At 37.7% G+C, this 19,358-nt stretch overlaps 1 protein-coding gene across 1 annotated transcript; it reads left to right on the top strand.

Moving 5' to 3' along the window:
* The first annotated feature begins 330 nt into the window (after positions 1 to 330).
* Positions 331 to 14,340, top strand: LOC133321493 (mucin-5AC-like). Its single transcript, XM_061530583.1, has 10 exons — positions 331 to 430; positions 747 to 904; positions 1,050 to 1,313; positions 1,386 to 5,198; positions 5,310 to 6,930; positions 7,033 to 7,702; positions 7,832 to 9,184; positions 10,848 to 10,946; positions 11,014 to 11,152; positions 11,251 to 14,340. The coding sequence occupies exons 1-10, from the start codon at positions 331 to 333 to the stop codon at positions 14,338 to 14,340; spliced, it is 11,307 nt and encodes a 3,768-aa protein (XP_061386567.1).
* Positions 14,341 to 19,358: the final 5,018 nt, after the last annotated feature.

Genomic DNA, 19,358 nt, shown 5'->3' with positions numbered 1-19,358 from the left:
TAGACACAAGTACTGATATACAGGCCTGGACGATGTGTTTTCTTTGGTATTATTCCCCCAACAGAAAATTTTTCTTCTTTGACATAGATACACCTATACTGGTATTTATCACAATACCGTGAACATTTTGTCAAGTATCATTACCATCCAGCCGCCACCATTCCAACACTATATCACATTTAAAACGGCTTAGCCCCACCAAACAAACCACCCAACGATTTTGTGTCAGACTGCCTGTCTATCTCTCTAGAAATGTTGATATGCTTATGTCTCTATCGTTGTGTGTATGTGTTTGGTGTACAAAAACACTTTATACAATATACATAATTAATGTTTCTGCAAGGCAAAACATCGTTATCATCAACATCATCTAGTAGCAACACCAACGACTACGACAACAACAACAGCAGCAGCAGCAAACCAACAAACAGTTACCAAAGCAAAAGCCTTTTTATTATAAAATAAATTACATATTCCAAGAATTCGTTTGCTCTTTGAGTTATTAGTATAGGATGTCATAGCAACAAAAACCGAAATGAATACATAATTATATTTTCAAAAGGATATGTGTATGTACACATCTACTAACATATGCATGTGTGCACCCACACATATACATTACATAACCTTACTTTTACTTTATTTTATCAAATGGAGAATTTCTTAATTGGAATTTGTGTTATGTTTTAATTCTTAAAAGTATATTTGGACTATTTGTAAATGTGTTTTTCTTTGTCTTTTTTCAGGAATATTGTCACCTCCGGGTCCGTTTCTAACGCCCAGTCCATCACCATCGATTTCAGCTAGTCCACGTTTACAACCGTCACCATCGTTATCACCATTTCCTCAAGATGTACTTCTAGTAACGGGTAATCCGTTAACAAATGCCAATGCACATGAACAGGTAAGATGCACATAACAGGACTTTGGGAATCACATTGGTCCCTTTTAACTATATAAACTTGTTTCGAAAAATTCAATTTGAATTTAGAAACATTTTAGATTTTTGATTATCATACCAAACTATTTTTATTTTTTTCTTCTCTCAGGAACGTAAAGCTGTTACACCCGGTCGGCGACAATCCATACATCAATTTACGAATGGTAGTCCAAATGCTGGCACCGTGGTCTTCCAACCCAGTCCATCACAATCGCCTGCCGCCGCAACCAGTGTCATTGGCATAACGGCCAATGCCGCTGGTGGTCTCAATTTAGTGGGTAATTTTCAAAATGTGGCCACAACAACAGCAACAACGACGGGAAACGATTTGAATGCCACGCTGGTCGGTTCCAATAACATACAATTAAATAAGGTACATGAAACTATCCAATAATTTGATTAAAATACTTGAATCACCTTTCCTTTTCATTTTTCTGTATTACAGAAGGGCAACAAACGCCAACAACAACAGCATCAGCAGCAGCAACAACAACAACATCACCAAATATTCAGTTCCTCCAATAGCCACTATACAAACAGTAACGCTACCACCACAACTAACCCACATCCACCGCATCCTTCATCATCGTCGATCGCCGCAGCAGCATCATCTGTTACATCGGCTTCATCGACAACTGCGACTATAGCTGGCGGCTATGGGCAATCACATGCAACAACGATCAACAATACACCGAATACGTTTGCGCCAACAAATGTGGCTTGTACGCCAAAAAATCAAACGAAAAAAGGTGTTAACGCAACAAATCAACAATCGAACAACACAACCGCATCATCGTCGTCTGCAGTTTTGCCCATAAGTCAACAACAACACCAGCAATTTCAACAATACCATAGCGGTAGTCCTCTAATTGCCGATAGTCCCTCACCGAGTCCAAGCGGTACAACAATAACCGCTGCCTCTATTAAACCACCCACACCCCAACCACAGCAACCACCGACAATGCAAATGTTACAGCAACAATTCACAATAGCCAGCAATGGCAATGGTGGTACCGGTCCCCAACAAACATTTCAACTTATTCAGGGTCCTCAGGGACAAATTATTGCTGCGGCCACATCAGCGCCCCAACACCAGCAGCAAGCCAGATTTACGACAACGCCCACGGGGAACTTGACAACGACAACAACGGGAGGTATAACATCGGCGACGATGTTAGGTAATGCAAAAGGCAACAAATTGCCACAACAGATACTGCCAAAACCCCAACAACAACAACAGCAGCAGCAACAAATTTTAATTGATACCCAAAAACATAAACAGGGAAATTCTGCCGGACCCAATCCCACACCTCCACCATCACATCAAACCGTTACCTCCAATGCTACATCATCCAGTAATTTGTCTCAACAGCACCAGCAGCAACAACAAGCATCATTAACACAGATCTCACAATCAGCTCAACCGGGCCAACAACAAATAATCTTACCCTCCGGTGCCACAGCTAGTCTTACAACCACCGCCGGCCAGCAACCGCAACTGCTTTTAAATCAGGTACCTATGTTGGTGCAACAAAATGCACCCCAGGGCGTACAGTTGATATTGAGGCCACCAACACCTCAACTGACCGCCACACCGTCATTGGTCATACAGAATGCCAGGCCTCAACCCCAGCTGCAGCAGCAACAGCCCCAGCAGGTGTTACGAATCTTGGGTCATAATGGTGCTACAATGCAATTGGCGGCAGCAACACCAACTTTTATTGTTTCATCTCAGGCAAATCTCATCCAACAGGCCAACCACTTGCAGGCCATTAAAACTCAGCCTCAGAACTCGGCCATTACACAATTGAGCGGTCTGCATGCAGCCCTTTCAGCAGCGGCTGCGGCTAACCAACAGCCCAGATCTCAACAATTCACCACAACGGCGGCCACTATCAACGGCCATTTGTTGGGTCCATCGATGGCAGCTCAATTACAAAATCTTCAATTGGCGGCTGCAGCAGCGGCCAATGGTAACAGTTTAACTGCTCAAATTCAAATGCCAAATGGTTTGAGTGCCAGTGGGGCGCCCACATTACTCTCCCAGTTGCCTGCAAGTACTGGAACGACTCAGTTTCAGCAGAATTCTGCCCAGGGACTTATAAATCTCAATCAACTTAGCAATGCCAATATACAACAAATTGCGGCCGCTGCTGCAGCGGCGGCAGCAGCTGGCGCAACAACCTTTCAAGCTCCAGGTGCACCACCCTCCAACAATACTGGAGGACAACAGGGGACACAAAACGTCACAGGAAATACAAATGCAAATCAAACAACTACCAATGATCTCTACACAACTAGCCTAACACAATCCTCACCGGCCCATGTGCCAGTTTCAGTGACTCCGGAACCCCTAAGTCGGCAGCCAACACCTGTGTTACAGACTATGCAGCCAGCTCCAAGTCCACAACAACATCAACACCAACAGCAGCATCAACAGACTGTGGGTGGTAATGGTCAAATACATTTGCAATTTAATGCAGCTGCCACAATACAAATGCAGCAACAACAACAGCAGCAGCAACAGCAACAAATTCAACAATTGCAACAACAAATACAACAGACCCAGAACCAAGTTCAGCAGGCGCAACAGCAAGCTCAGGCTTTACAACAACAACAGCAACAGATGCAGCAGCAGCAACAACAACCACCACCGCCTGAAACTAAAAAGAAAGCCAAACCGAGAAGACGAAAACCGCCCGCAACATCAGCTGCAGCTAACGCTAACACAGCAGGCGCAGCCAGTTCGACAGCATCACCCGCCAATGTGAAACCGTTAACTACCACCGCTAATAAGACACTGAATACCGCCACCTCAACTACATCGGTACTGGTGCCAGCCATTAGTACTAGCAACACAACTACAAAAATTGTTCCTATGTTAAGTCAGCAAAATTCGGGTAACTTAACCACCGTTCAAACAACTGCAACAGTTCAACAGCAGCAAATACAACAAAATGTGGTTGATAATCAACAACAACAACATCAGCAGCAACAAAGAACTAAATCTCCTTCACCTCCACCACAAATAACAAGGGCCAGTAATGGTAAATTGGATTTGGGTAATGTTATGAAACTTTGTGGCATAACCGAGGATGATGATGAGGACTTTATGGATACCACACCCATAGAGGAAACCAACCCCTCAAGCTCAAATCAAATGTCAAATCCCTCAACAGATTATACTATATCCATACCACAAGCAAATGTTAGTGGCGGGGATGCACCGCCACCATCATACACACTATCTATACCAGGAGTAACAAATGACCAAATGGATCATTCGGGCACAGAAACCGCAGCTGCTAATATTGTCATTAAAATTGATCCATCTACCGAATTGTTGGGATCTGCTAGCGGAACAACATCTGGACCACCAGGACACCATCCTCCATATTCTATAACTATACCACGTTTGCCGTCTCAGGAGGAGATACAAAAACAGGCTCAACAACATTTGCAACAGGCTCAAAATGAGGCTCAGCAAATCAAAACATCGATGTCCGGGGGACCAACAGCAAATATTACATTTACATTACCATTGGCAACGGCAGGGCCCACTAGTATAGCATTAGGTTCTTCAGTAGCTTCCTCATCTACGGTAACAACTTCAGCCACATCCACAACGAATACGACCACAACAACTGCCACTGTGAAACCACGTCGCAAACCAGCAGCGAAACGAAATACCAAAAAGACAGATAATACAGCTAGCACAGCCACAACGGTACCGGCAAATAATTCCACTGTCACAGTGTCTTCATCTACGACGACCACTTCCTTTGGAAACACTTTGCCAACTAGCAGTGCATCAATAGTAACTTTGCCAAGCAGTCAAAACTCAGTTCAACCTAATATTAATATTACAACGAGTTCAATATCCACACCCCTGCCTACACCCTCACTGGTACCCAGTCAAATTGGAAATATACAAATATCACAGATCGATAATCGTCTGGCAGGCCAACATGGCGCAACAACTATGGTTTCTACAACTCCAATGGGTTCTTTGGTCGAAAATAAAATACAAATTATGCCCATTTTAGATAAATCGGCGGCGACTAGCCATCAGCCACAACAAACACAAATTGTTTTCCAGCCTCCCAGTTTGGTTCAAAATCATCAGGGTATAGGCGGCGCAAATATTTCCGCTCCTCTTACAACGAATCTAAATGAAAACAACCAACAGCCTCGTCAGATGCACTTGGTCTCATTGCCGCAATTGTCAAATTCGTCGGTGGCATCGAATTCTTCTTCAGTTAATCTGAACCTGCAGTCACAACCTACGCTGACAGTGACTCAACCTACATTTAATGCTGCACTAACGTCTCAGGGTTCAACGACGACCAATATGGTGGTAACACCGCAGCCACCAGTACAACAGCAACAACAACAACCCCAGACGCAAACTGCCCCGCCAACAAATTCTGTTCTACCAGGTCTTACAGGAAATGTTTCCATATCAGTGGGTACACCAAATACCATTACTTCGTTAATACCTCAGTTAACTGGTAGCCTGACATTAGCAGTTTCGGAACAATGTGAACGTTTAATATTGCGTCATGATCCCAATAAGCCTCAGGATCAACAATCACAATTGATATTGCAGGCTTTGCTTAAGGGAGCATTGCCAAATGTGACCATTATTAATGAACCACTGAAACCAGTGGAGCCACAACAACAACAACAACAACAGCAGCAACATTCACAGGTAGTTACAAATGTCATACAACAACAGCAGCAGCAGCAACAACAACAATCGGCTACTCCTACCACAGTTTCTACTGGTCCACCCAGTGGTAATGCAAAGGGTTCTAAGAAGAAGCAACAACAACAACAGCAACAACATGTTGCACCTGAAGCATCTAAAACAACTGGTAGTGGTGGTGGGGTTACTAAAGCTCAAGAACCCACTACCAATACAACTACTGCAGTACAACCCCAATCTAATATGAATGTACAAACAAATATCAATAACAATCCTGCTCCTGTTCCACAGCAAGACACTATTTCCCAGCAACGATATTTGTCATTGCCAAAAATCGACCCTACCACCCAACAGCTATTCTGTTTGAATAGTCTGAACAATCAAATAACTCCGATTGGAGCAAATCAGACTACCACTTCCATTGGACCCACAGAACGCATACTTATTGCCCCGGCTGGCATAAATGCACAACAATTGGCCCAGTGTTTGCAACTGGGACAAATACATTTCAATGATGCCAATCCACTACCGCCCTCATCACAAATACTACAAAATAATCCGCCACCAAGTTTGACAAATACTTCCACCACTTTACCGGTACATCCCATGAATAATGCAGGATCAATTCTTAACAATTCCAACACAATGTCTGGACCTCAACAACCACCAAAGCAACAAATTGTATATCCCATGACATCAGGATCATCAACCTGTGCAACAGTCCAGTCTTCTTCGTCCACCATTACCACAACTACGATTACCACCACCACTACTACCACAAAACAGGTGGCAAATGTAGCTCCTATTATAGATCAGTCCAAGGCTGCTAAGCAGGAAAATAAGTTGAATTCTTCGACAACTACTACCACCACAACAACAAGCTCAACGGGTGCTGTACCCAAAAAGAAACCAGTAAGGAAGCCCAAGGCCTCCACAACAACAGCAGCCGATGTGGCTTTAATGAAAAATGCCTCAGTGGTGAAACCTCTGCCCAAGTTAGATCCTCTATCACAAAAACCCCACAACAATCCAGTGCAAATTGTTCAACCGAATACGGCCAGTGGAAAGCCAGTCGTATCGACGTCTACGACAAGTACCACAACCTCCACATCAAATGTGGTAAGCATACAACCCTTTCAGACACAAACATCAACGGGTACAAAATTGGTTGGCATTACCGCGCCGATGCAACAGCAACCACAGTTGCAACAACAACAACAGCAGCAGCAATTACAACAAAACCGAACGCTTACATCGGGTGTGGTACCCACATTACCTCAGCTGAATAATAATTTCTCTATCAACTTTTCATTGGCCTCCTTAACGTCGTCTTCTAGTCAATTAACATCTGGAATCAGTACATATGCCACAGCAAATCATGCAACCAGTATCGCCAATAACACCACCTCATCCACGGGCCTACAAATGTCCCTGCCAACAATACAACCAATTGTATCGACAGGGCAAAATTTGCAGCAGCAGCAGCCTCAACATACGGTTTCACGGGTCCAAACCATACAATTGACCCAACAACAGGAACAAATGTTGCGTCAGGTTCAAATGCAAATTCAATATTTGACAGTTAAAATGCAGCACAAAAATTTGATATCTTCAATGCCGTTACCTGCCGATTTGGATCCAAGTGTGGTGGCTGCCTTCAATAAACCCATGAGTGATATAGAAATCAATCAGTCTCTGCAAAGGTTATTTATGGAACAACATCGAATATTGTCTTCAGGCAAAGAAATATCCACATCAGATCAATTTATCACCAATTCTATACCACCGAACTCCTCTTACAACCTTGGAACATTTAATCTAATGTCCAACACAAACCAGTCACAATCGGCAAGCAATGATAATAAGGGTTTAAGTGGCGGAGGAGGTATACCAGCAAATGTGGTACAGCCTAATAACCATTCGGCCAATACAAGTGGGGTGGGTGGATCAACAACCACCACGCCGGCATTAATGTCACCAGCGGGAAATATGCAACAACAGCAGCAGCAATCGACTCAAAAGATACATATTTATCCCATACAACATCAGCAGCAGCAACAACAACAGGCGTCTGGAAATAATAAAAATTCGAAGACCCAAAAACAAAACCACCAACAAATGCAACAACAGCAGCAACAGCAACAAACAGTCATTCTGAACAATAGCTCCAAAACAAATAACAGTACAACTGTTACAAGTACCACAACAACATCGGTGGCGGGAACTGTGTTGACCAGTGGCAACAACAAATCAAAACAGCAAGTTTGTTCTTCGACCTCCCTTTCAACAGCAGCAGCAACAACAACAACTTCAAATATAACTACCTCGATTGCAACAAATATCATTGGCAGCAATTCCAACTTAAGTTCCATTCCAGGGGGTTCTGTGATCTTACAACAACAACAACAATCTGCCAATCTAACAAGCTCTCTATTAAGTAGCCCTCAATTGCCGCAATTATCATCCCTTTCATCCACTTCCAATTTATCCAGTTTGCCGTTCGCCTCGCTGCCGCAACCTCACATGATTAATATCACAAATATGCCGGCCGTATTGCAACAAAAACATTTCACACAACATTTACAAATGCAACAGCAACAATTGTTGCAGCAGCAAAAAATACAAATTGCCAAAGTGAATACATCATCACCTGCCTTTGCTAGTTTTCATAGTGTCAACACGTCGGGGAGTTTGTCAGCTCACGTGTCGGGTGGAGGACCTCCACCGCTTATATTTCCCTGCAGTTCAACCGTGAGCTCAACAATGACGACAACAATAACCCCACAACTGACATCGTTGTCACAGCAACATCAATTCTCTACTGCCTCATCTTTGGCCTCGAACGCATTTACCATAAACAGCCTAAGTGGTATTGGAACGGGATTAACAAATCAAAAATCCTTCATACTATCAACATCAATGGGAGGTGCACCATCCCTGGTGCCAACTGCAACATTATCCTCTCCCATTGTTTCAGCTACAACTTCAACAACAAATGTTGTTGCTGCCGCTCCCACCTTTGTCATTAACAATCAACAACCCACCATCACCTCCAGTTCTGCGAACAGCTGTAGTACTGCAAATGTTCTGACTACAGTCGGTAGTAGTATGCCAACATCTTTGACCATCTCAATGTCTATGCCATCGATGTCAACAACGACGCCGACATTGTCATTACCTCAACTGGTAATGGCCACAACTGCTGTAACAGTACCGCCACTAATAACAACAGCTACTGCAACAACATCGTTAGTATCTTCAACCACTTCCGCTATGCATCCTATTGCTGCCGCTGGTATTCAGCAACAACAACACCAACAACTGTCTGCCTCTGGATCTTTCACAACTACGGCAACAGCGCCCATTTGCTCAACACTGGCGAATAGCAATAACATAATGATTGCCCATCCGCCAACAACAAATCCAATCATTAACGCTGGTCTAAATATTGTTGGTAATCCCATTAGTCAAATTGCATCGTTTATTAAGACCGAGGATAAGGTCCCATCAAAAGCAAAACTTGCTCGTCTCTCCTTGTGAGTAGTTGGTTGATATTAATCCTTTATTTATTGTCTATAAGAGAATGCAACAGGGGAAACGTAAATGGTATAAGAAATCGGATATATTACGTATTGGTTTGTAGACATATCTGAAATAACCTCAACAATTCTGTGACTAATATAGGGGATTAAAAATTATTTATAAGTATTTCAAATTAGATTTAGATGCGAAAGAGAGTAAAAAACAACATACCTAGTTGTTATACCCTCCACCAATCCATATTCGTCGGATATCCCATAACATGCCATTGTTCCTGATCAGATAGGTTAGGTTACAGAAGATAGGTTAGGTACTCGGAGACGTATTGTCCATTCTGATCATACTAAAGGTCATGATGAAGTAGAGAGCTGAAAAAATAAAAGACAATGGACAAGAAAATATTATGAATTTCCTAGCAAAGCTGTAAATGATTTCGGAATCTATTTTGGGGGAAAAAGGTTAGCGTTTCTATCCCGAATCTGCCAAAATGTTTATACCTTCTGCATCGAAGCATGGGTCATCGACATAGATGTTCTACTTCCTCTTCATCCTCCCATAGATGGCAATAATCCACCTTATTAAACTTCCATTTAAAAAAGAGATCTGATTCGGCCTATAAATGTTTCTGCCAACAATACAACCAATAGTATAGACAGGGCAATATTTGCAGCAGCCTCAACAGCAACAGCTCCAACATACGGTTTTCAAGAACAAGTTTAGCGTATCTATCTAGAAATTCCCAACATGTTTATACCGTTTGCATCGAAGCATGGGGTATAGACAATTTAGATGCTCTACTTCCTCTTCATCCACCCTTCATAGACGGCAATAATCCACCTCATTAATCTCCCATTAAAAAAAGGAGATCTGATTTTGCAGGTCCTATACCTAACAGTCTAAAAATCACCACCTCTAAAATATCACCACATCTAACCAAATGTCGTATATCCCGCAGAGTTAATTTACGCTTTCAGTAATGATCCCGTCCTATTTTAGGAATTTACTCATTTTTTAGTCGCACTTTCCAACCGAGAAAACCGAAATTTGGTGTTCCAGGATCTTAAAGGATAAAAAACATCTATGAATCTCTTGGGGGTTAAAAAACTTTTTCGAAATCTAACCAAATCCGTATATCCCGCAGAGTTAATTTTCAATTATAAACTAGATTTTATGGTCCACGACCTAATTGATCAGAAGTAAATTGTATGTATTCTGTCTGTTGCAATTAGGATAATCCTAGGATGCTATATAGTTGCATTTTTCAACCGAGAAAGCAGAAATTTGATGTTCCAGGATCTTAAAGGATAAAACAATATCTCTGTATCTCTTGAGGTTTAAAAAACTTGTTTATTTTTTGAAAAGTTCACAATATTGACTGGTGAAGAAAGATCCCTTCGAAAAAATATTTGGGTATATAACTTTTATATCGTAAGACAGATATATCGGCTGAGTTTCTATACATATATAAAAATATAACACTATCGAGTCCAAATAACTTTACCTTAATGTGAGATGAACTATGAACACAAAGGGATATCGATATTAAGATTAACTAATTTTCAAAATCTACAGAGAACATAGTATAAAATACTTTTAAAAACAACTGTTTCCATTTTTTATTCATATTAATTTATCATTGTAAATAATTCTTTTTCACAGATTCCTACAACAATTGGAAGCCGATCAGCAAAATTGTGTAAAACCTGATTACAAAAATCCATTCCAAAACAAAGAGGAAGCTGTTAAACGTTTGATAAGGTAAACTAACGTAACCTCAACTATCAACACCCCTACAATTTACTAACATTTATTTTTTTCATTTCAGATATCATTGTATGTACCAGAACGACGAGGATATACCCAGTGAAGAAGAGGAGGAATTTGAGAAGACCGCCATACGCTTTCAGGATAAATTTCGTAAATTATCTGGCAAATTCCAACAAATTCTCTTGCAAGAGTCAATGGTGAGAAGAGTAATTGACAATTGGTTTTTTTTATGCCATCTACAAAAACTTCGAACCCCCGATCCAATTATTAACTAATTTTATTATTTCCTTTACAGTTACAACATCGTACCTCCGAAATATGTCAAATGGAAAAGTTATTGATTGATGATTTGCGCCAAGAAATTGCCGATTCAAAGAAATTGGAACAGGATTTGTTCAAATATGAACAAGAATGCCAAAATCAACAACAACAACAGCCGCGACAACAATCACAACCACAACAATTCGATGTTAAAGAATCCCTCTTCGATCAATTGAAAAATGAAATTAAAACCGAAACTCAAGACTCGAAACCAAATTTAATGGATATGCAATCGAATAATGATAGTAATTCAAATTTCTGTACAAATACCCAAAATGCTACATCATCATTTGATTCCATTAAGAATGAAATAAAAACAGAATCTATGGAAAATTCCTCAATGGCTGGTGGTAAGAGTTCAAATAGTTCTATTGATTCATTTGATTTGTTGAAACAAAGTCCCGTAAATAACAATATGAGTGGTGCTGGTAATATGCAAACGAAAACCAACGATGCGAAAGAGCCAAAGAAGGAAGAATGTTCCAACCAGTGGAGTGGTGAAACACAAACCTATTTAGATTCCAAGAATCAGAATACCTTCTACAGTCAACAACAGCAGCAATCGCAACACCAACAACAAATGCAGCATACACAACAAAAAGTATCAAACAGTGTATTTAATGGTGGTTTGAAAAAATCTACGGCAGCGACATCATCTTCTATGGTTCAAAACAGCGAAGAGAAAGCGAAGGATAGTTTTGAAAATTTCGATATCGAATCGGAGATAACACCAACATTTATAATGAAAAAAGTCGAACACAAGGAACTGCCGCCGCAACCACACATCAATATTACTTCAGCGGGTGTAACTGGTTCCAGTAACACTACTATTTCCGCAATTACCTCTTCCTCAAATACTACCACTACACCGGCTGTAAACTCTTTAGCGTCGAACAAGAATAAATCAAAAATTCAGAAATTTAATCATGTTGTGGAAACTACACCCCAGCCAACAGATTCCATGCAACCGACGCAATCAAGCGGACATCAACATCAGCAGCTCCAGCAGCCGCAACAACACCCTATTCAGAATTCATCATCTAACCTCAATGCCGACAGCATACTCTCCAATAATTTTGATTTCTCCCATCTGCAAACCAATCATGCTGTAAATAAACAACAAGAAGACGATTGGTTGTGTATTCAAAAGGAATTGAATTTAATTAATACCGCCTCCAGCACCAACACCACCACCACCACTAATGACAATATCAATCATGATCAAAAACATGATAACGATAATAATCAAAATAAATCATTGGATTTTCTTGCTCAGGAATCATCACAAGGTATCTTTCAACAACAACAGCAACCGCATCAAACACAAGTTACCACCAATACTACAACAAATTGCAATGTTCCTTCTGTATTAGCCAATGCTAACAATACAACCACCACGCCCACAACTAGTAGTTGCAGTCAACAAAATCAACAACCTGCCGAACTCTCACTTAATAATCATGGCGAAGAAAGTCATCAAGCCGATTTGAATGAATTCTTTAGTGGCTCAGAAGACAGTGAGGTGCATAAGGCTGTTGAAACTCGTTTGGAGTCTATGTTTGGTGAATCACCAGTTCATTTGTCTGGTTCCAAAGATCATACAGACTCACCGTATAATTTGGAAATTATGGGTTATGGCGAATCTGCAAAATCCTCAACGGCCAAATTGTTTGGAGATTCTCCGGTGCATTTGGGGGGAACTGGTGCGCAAAAGGATCGCATTGATTCACCCTATAATATGTCTATGTTGTTTGGTGAAGCTGTTAAATCCCCAGCCAGCGGCGCTGCCGTTAACAAGACAACTGGTAAATCAACTTGGGAATCTGATTTTACAGATAATTCATTTCTCTCTACGGGACAAGCTGTTGCTTCGAGTTTTGCCAATAATACACCAAATAACATGACACATCACATTCAGTTAGGTTCTGCCAATAATCCACGATGGATGCAAAATATGGAGGCACAATTTCCAGTTTTCTCGAACACCAACAACACCAATTCGTCGATGGGTGATTGTTTGGGTAATAGGAAACGTCAGTGGAATGGCCATATGGTTGATGAAACCAATACACCACACCAGCAACAACAGCAGCAGCAACATTGTGAAAGTAGTCCACAAAAGAAGATATGCGGTAATATCAACGATTCACCTACCTCAGCCCATTCACCATTAAATTCACATCAGCAGCAACAAAAGCAAGATTCGTCCCAGCAGCAACATCATCATAATTTAGTACCCAATGATACCGCACATGCTCAAGATCTTATGGATGCTGCATTATTATCGCTACACGATGGTTTGGGTGTGGATAATGCAACTCCTGCCAACCAAACCAATGGCTATAATCACCATATGATAATGACCCCAACTGGATTTGATAATTTCAATCACATGGATGGCCAGCAGCAGCAACAAAATCTACATCAAAATCATTTTATGAATGTCAATCAAACACAACAGCAGCAACAACAAATGATGATGAATCATCACAGCAACACTGGTGGTGGTCACCAGCATAACCAACATCATCAACAACAAAACACTGCGGCGACTTCTGGAGGAGGAGGAGAATATGATGATGATATCACCAGACATGTTCAAAATGCCATAGAAAGCATATTAAATTTACAATCATCTGAAGCTGATTCCTTATCATTTTCCCTAGATCATTCAATGGGCGTTCTATTGGGTAATTCAATGATGCAAGATCAACCAGCGACAAATAATGCGGGACATGATGCTAATAAACGTCAACAGTTGGTTGATGAGCTGGGTGATTGTATAATGGGCGGTGGTAGTGGAGCCGGAGGTAGTAATTCTTCCACCGATGCAGTCAATCTGACCGACAACCACTTAATAATGAATCATAATCCGCATTCACATCACACACAATTGATGCAACAGCAGCAACATCCTTTGAGTGGAGCCGGTAATCACCAACAACATTCACAACATCATCAACATTTGGTTTCAGCCACAACAGCTGGCAATCCGAATCAGCAACAGACGCAATTAAATGATTTTAATTGTGTGATCGGTGGTAATAGTAATATAAGTTCGTGACAGCAGCCACAACACCAACAAACGACGGCAGCTTCATCAGTAGTAACAGCTTTATCTAGTACAACTATGCAAAATCATCAAATGCAATCCTCGGCGCATATTAATAATATACATCAGCATAATCTGCAGCAGCATCAGTCACATCAAACAGGTGGTGGTGGCGTCAGCGGCATCATTGCCCATTCTTCGGTCAATGGTAATAGTAACATCAGCAACAACAATAATACTACACATCTCACAACCAATGGTCATGGCAATAGCAATAGTTTAATTTTAGAATTTAATACAGCAGCATTATGAGATCTTTTACATGTTATACCACCATTGGCAGTTTAATTTTGTTTAACACAAAAACAACAACAGCTACAACAATAAAAAGGTAAATATATATACACACACATATATGTATGTTGAGCATATTGCAAGAATAATGCTTTAAATGAAATACATCCCCCCTCAATGTGAAAACGACGATGCTTTAAATTGGGTTTCCTTGTATTTCGGTATTCGAACTGACTTTTTACTATCTCATCGCGCTCTGTATGGTCCTGGGATCATTGGAACATATTTTAAATGTACTTATTTTTTTATAATTTATATATAGTTTTATTTTTTAATATTTAAGCAGTTAAAGTTTATTTTGTTTTCAGGAATTATTCTTGATCATTTGTAGTTGTAAATTTTGGTATTTAAGAATTGAATGCGGGGAAAATTCTATGATGAATTAAAACTGTTTATTCCTTGATGGTATATCCAGTAATCTAAAACAAAAAAAGGTTATTGTGATTTTCTATAACAATTACAAAAAATCCCAGTGATAGTTAATCCCCATATTTTTGTATATGATTCTGTATAATTTCTTCAACTTAAATTGTTACAAATCGTATAAAAGGATTAACCGATGAAATAAAAATGTTGCGGATCAGTCCCATAAATTATTATCACACATGCTATAAAATATTGAAAAAAAAACAATTGTATATTTATATATTTGATCAACGTTAAGGTCACGAATGAGGCTTAATTCTGCCATGTGTTTTCAGCTATGAATATAGTGAATATTTCAATTAAAAAATGTCTTCGGTTGTCAAAATCTAACCGCAATTTCTATTTTGAATACAAATCAGAATAGGTTAAAATAGACAAAGTTAAAAAAAGCCCAGATAAATTTATTATCAAGAACTTTTGAAATGCTATTATCAAGAAAGAAAAGGTAATGGCGATAGAAAAATGGGCAGTTGGTTAAATATGTCAATTCCAACAGGTCAATTTCCTAGCAAAGCTGTAAATGATTTTGGGATCTATTTTTGAGAAAAAGTATTTATACCTTCCGCATCGACAAAGTCGATGTTTTACTTCCTCTTCATCCTTCCAAAGGCAGCAATAATCCACCTCATTAATTTCGCATTAAAAAAGAGATCTGATTCTGCAGTGACCTTTCTCGCCAGATAGATTTCGAGGATTTTTCCTCGTAAAACATTCAGATTTTGCCAACAAAGTAGCAGAGTGGATGTCTAACTGTTTAAAGGCTCCTCAGTTACTTCATTTCCATTAATATCACTATGACCTGGTACCTGGTACCTAAAGTTTATAGATCACGACCTGATTAATATGAAGTACATTCTATGTATTCTGTCGGTTGCAATTAGAATGATCTTAGGATGCTAGGTTTGTATATCTCTCACATAACTGTTCCGGTCTATTATTTTTTATTTTGTTTGACATTTTGGGTTCTTGAGAGGATGAAAAACATCTGTGTAGAAATGTTCAATAGCGACCAGTGTAGCAATGTAGCACATGCAATAATTCCGTCCTATTTTAGGAAATATGGAATTTTTTTAGTCCCACTTTCCAACCGAAAGGGCCGAAAAATGGTGTTTCAGAATCTTGAAGGATAACAAAACATCTATGTATCTCTTGTAGGATAAAAAATAATATTCGAAGAATATAGCTCCCATATAGATGTCATGCGCAATTTTTAGAATAAAAAAACCTTTAAAACAGATATTCAAATATATCTATAAGATGTTTAAATCTATTTAATTGTAGAACAATATCTATATACATATTCAAAATCAAGGGAATTCGTATTATTCTTTTAATAAAATTATATTTTTTATAAGAATCCAATAATATTGTTTAATAATAAAAAAATTGATTTCAAATGGCAATTCCGTTCCATGTAATAAAATTTTTAAATTTCTAATGGTATCTTCAAAATGTTTAAATCAAGAAATTCCCAAAGGTAATAAAATCTTTTTTAAAACTCAAATTTAAACAATTTGATGGAATATCTCAAGAGTCATATATATTTTCATAGATAAGCATGGCAATAACCTTTTTAATTTTCTAATGTTATCTTCAAAATTTCGAAATCAAGGAATTCCAAAAGATAATAAAATCTTTTTTAAATTTCAAATTTAAAACTTCTCAAAAAGACATACACATTTTCAAAAACAATGTAGATTATAGCTTTAACTGCCTAAATTTTAAAAATCATAAAATAAAAGACCGAAAAGATGACCGATTGACCCATAGCCACTATGACACTGAACCCGGCTTTGACATTTACAATACTATATAAATGGCACGCATTTAATTTCTATACTTATCAACTAAATTAAATTAATAAAATAAAATATATATGAATTTTAGACCAATTAAAATACAACAAACACAAAATTAAACTATTTTTAGTTTTCATCTTTAAAAAAACAACAAAAACACAACTAATATATAAGACAAATATTAAGAGTAAACAGTAACAAAACAAAAAAATCTTTTGTTGTATATATATAATTTAGCATAATTGTTTTAAACTATTTAAGAACAACATTCTTTAGAACTATAAATTAATTCTTCACATACAATTTAGTTTAGTTTAATTTTCGTTTAAATAATGTTTGTTTATTTATTACAAATAATAATATAAAAAAATAATAAAAACAAAAATAAGCAAATCAACGACACCATAGAAAATACAACAGTATTGTACAACAAAACAAAAGAAAAAAAAGAGAAAACAAACAAAATAAAATAACAACAAAAGACAAATTTCTTTAAAAAATATAAAATAATAAACACATTGGAAATAAAAATCGATTTGAAACTTAAAATTGTCACAAAGATACTTAGTTTTGTGAATTATGTTTAATTTAAAAAAAATTAAAAAAAAAAATATAAAAACTAAAATAATACCTTAAACTAATAATAGTATAAATTATAGTAAATTTTAACAACAACAAAAAAGAGAACGGTGTTGTTTTTAGAACAAATAATAATTATGAATAAAAAAAACAAAACACAATAAATAAAGCAATTTATTTTTAGGCAACAAACAAATTAAGCAAAAAACAACTTCCTCTTTTCCAATTGGTGTTATTTCTTTCTCTATTTATTTTCATATTAAATTTTTAATTATTATTTTTTTAATTATTATTGCTTTGTTTTAATTTTAGAACAAAAACACAAAATTATCTTATTCCTTCCTTTCTCTCGATTAATTAAATTAAAATTAAACAAAACAAAACTATTATGTGGTCGTACATTAAAAAATTTATTTTGTATATATTTATTATTTTAATTTTTAATTTGGACTGTGTTTTTTCGAAAACTTTTATAAATAAATTGTTTTATATTTAAATTGAAAATGAAAAAATGATTTTTTTGTTTTATTTTATTTCTTATAAAAATTTTTACTTTTTTTATTTATTTAAAAGTAAAATTTGAATGAATTAAAGTAGACTGAGTTGAGGTAAGTTCTCGAAATTGCATTAGTCTTACAGTGGTCCAAATTTCCAATTAATTTTACCAATATTAAACTAAATAAAAGGAATAACAAGAAATCTGTAAAGTATTACAAAATTCACTATATTTTTTCTAAGAATTTCGGTAGAACATGTCATTGTAACTATAGAGGGCCTATTCAATTTTTATAAGAAATCATTTTCCTAACCCGGGAATAAACGGAATATGTCATTGAAAGAAGGAACTGAATAGAAAGTCGCGTATAAAGAATCTGCTAAGAATTACAATGTTTTACTGTTGCTATAGTTTTGGTAAAGAAGATATATCTTTCTTATATACGTATATCTATAAAAGTCATTTTGAAATTATTCAAACTGTACAATTATGAAAACCCACTTACAAGGTTTCCTTGAAAAGTGAAAACACCTTTAATCAGCCCAATCGCCAAAATGTGGGAGATGCATTTCTCTCGAGAGAAAAATCCTCCAATCTAGGAAATATAGGAGTAAAATTTTTGGAATCAGAAGGAACTGAATAGAAAGTCGCGTATAAAGAATCTGCTAAGAATTACAATGTTTTACTGTTGCTATAGTTTTGGTAAAGAAGATATATCTTTCTTATATACGTATATCTATAAAAGTCATTTTGAAATTATTCAAACTGTACAATGCCTATGAAAACCCACTTACAAGGTTTCCTTGAAACCAGTGAAAACACCTTATAATCAGCCCAATCGCCAAAATGTGGGAGAAATTCTATTCCCACGGAAAGCATTTCTCTCGAGAGAAAAATCCTCCAATCGTGGAAATATAGGAGTAATTTTTTTGGAATATGGGATCTCTTTTTAATCAACTGTGGGTCTTTTTCATACTTTGTGTACCCTTATTTGTTTGCGATGCTCATTTGATTCTGTTTCTTCACAGGCAGTACTTAAATATTCGTTAAATATTCGCTGCGTCTGCTCATAATCGTCAAGACCAAAAGAATTTACTGCAACACCCTCTATAGACGATTTCATTTCAATAAGATTATATATAGCTTCTTCGGTGCTTGATAATTATTGCTCCCTGTTTGGGCCGCCTCCTGTTCCTGTTTTGTATTTTAAAAAAATTAGTACTAAACCTTTTTCCATTCGGCGATGCCCTTATTTGGTGGTCCTATCGAAATGAGCTCATTTTTTTCAAAACCGGGTAAGACACTCATTGCTCCCTTTATAGAATCCACGTGCAATGTCAGGATGTAATTCCATCACTGACACTAAATGCTGCAAT

This window comes from Musca vetustissima, unplaced genomic scaffold (assembly GCF_032173495.1).
Source record: "Musca vetustissima isolate MV318-11 ecotype Yass unplaced genomic scaffold, APGP_CSIRO_Mvet_v1 utg876, whole genome shotgun sequence".
Classification (NCBI taxonomy): Eukaryota; Metazoa; Arthropoda; class Insecta; order Diptera; family Muscidae; genus Musca; species Musca vetustissima.
The sequence above is the reverse complement of the archived record's forward strand: the minus strand, read 5'-3'. Positions and strand labels throughout refer to the sequence as shown.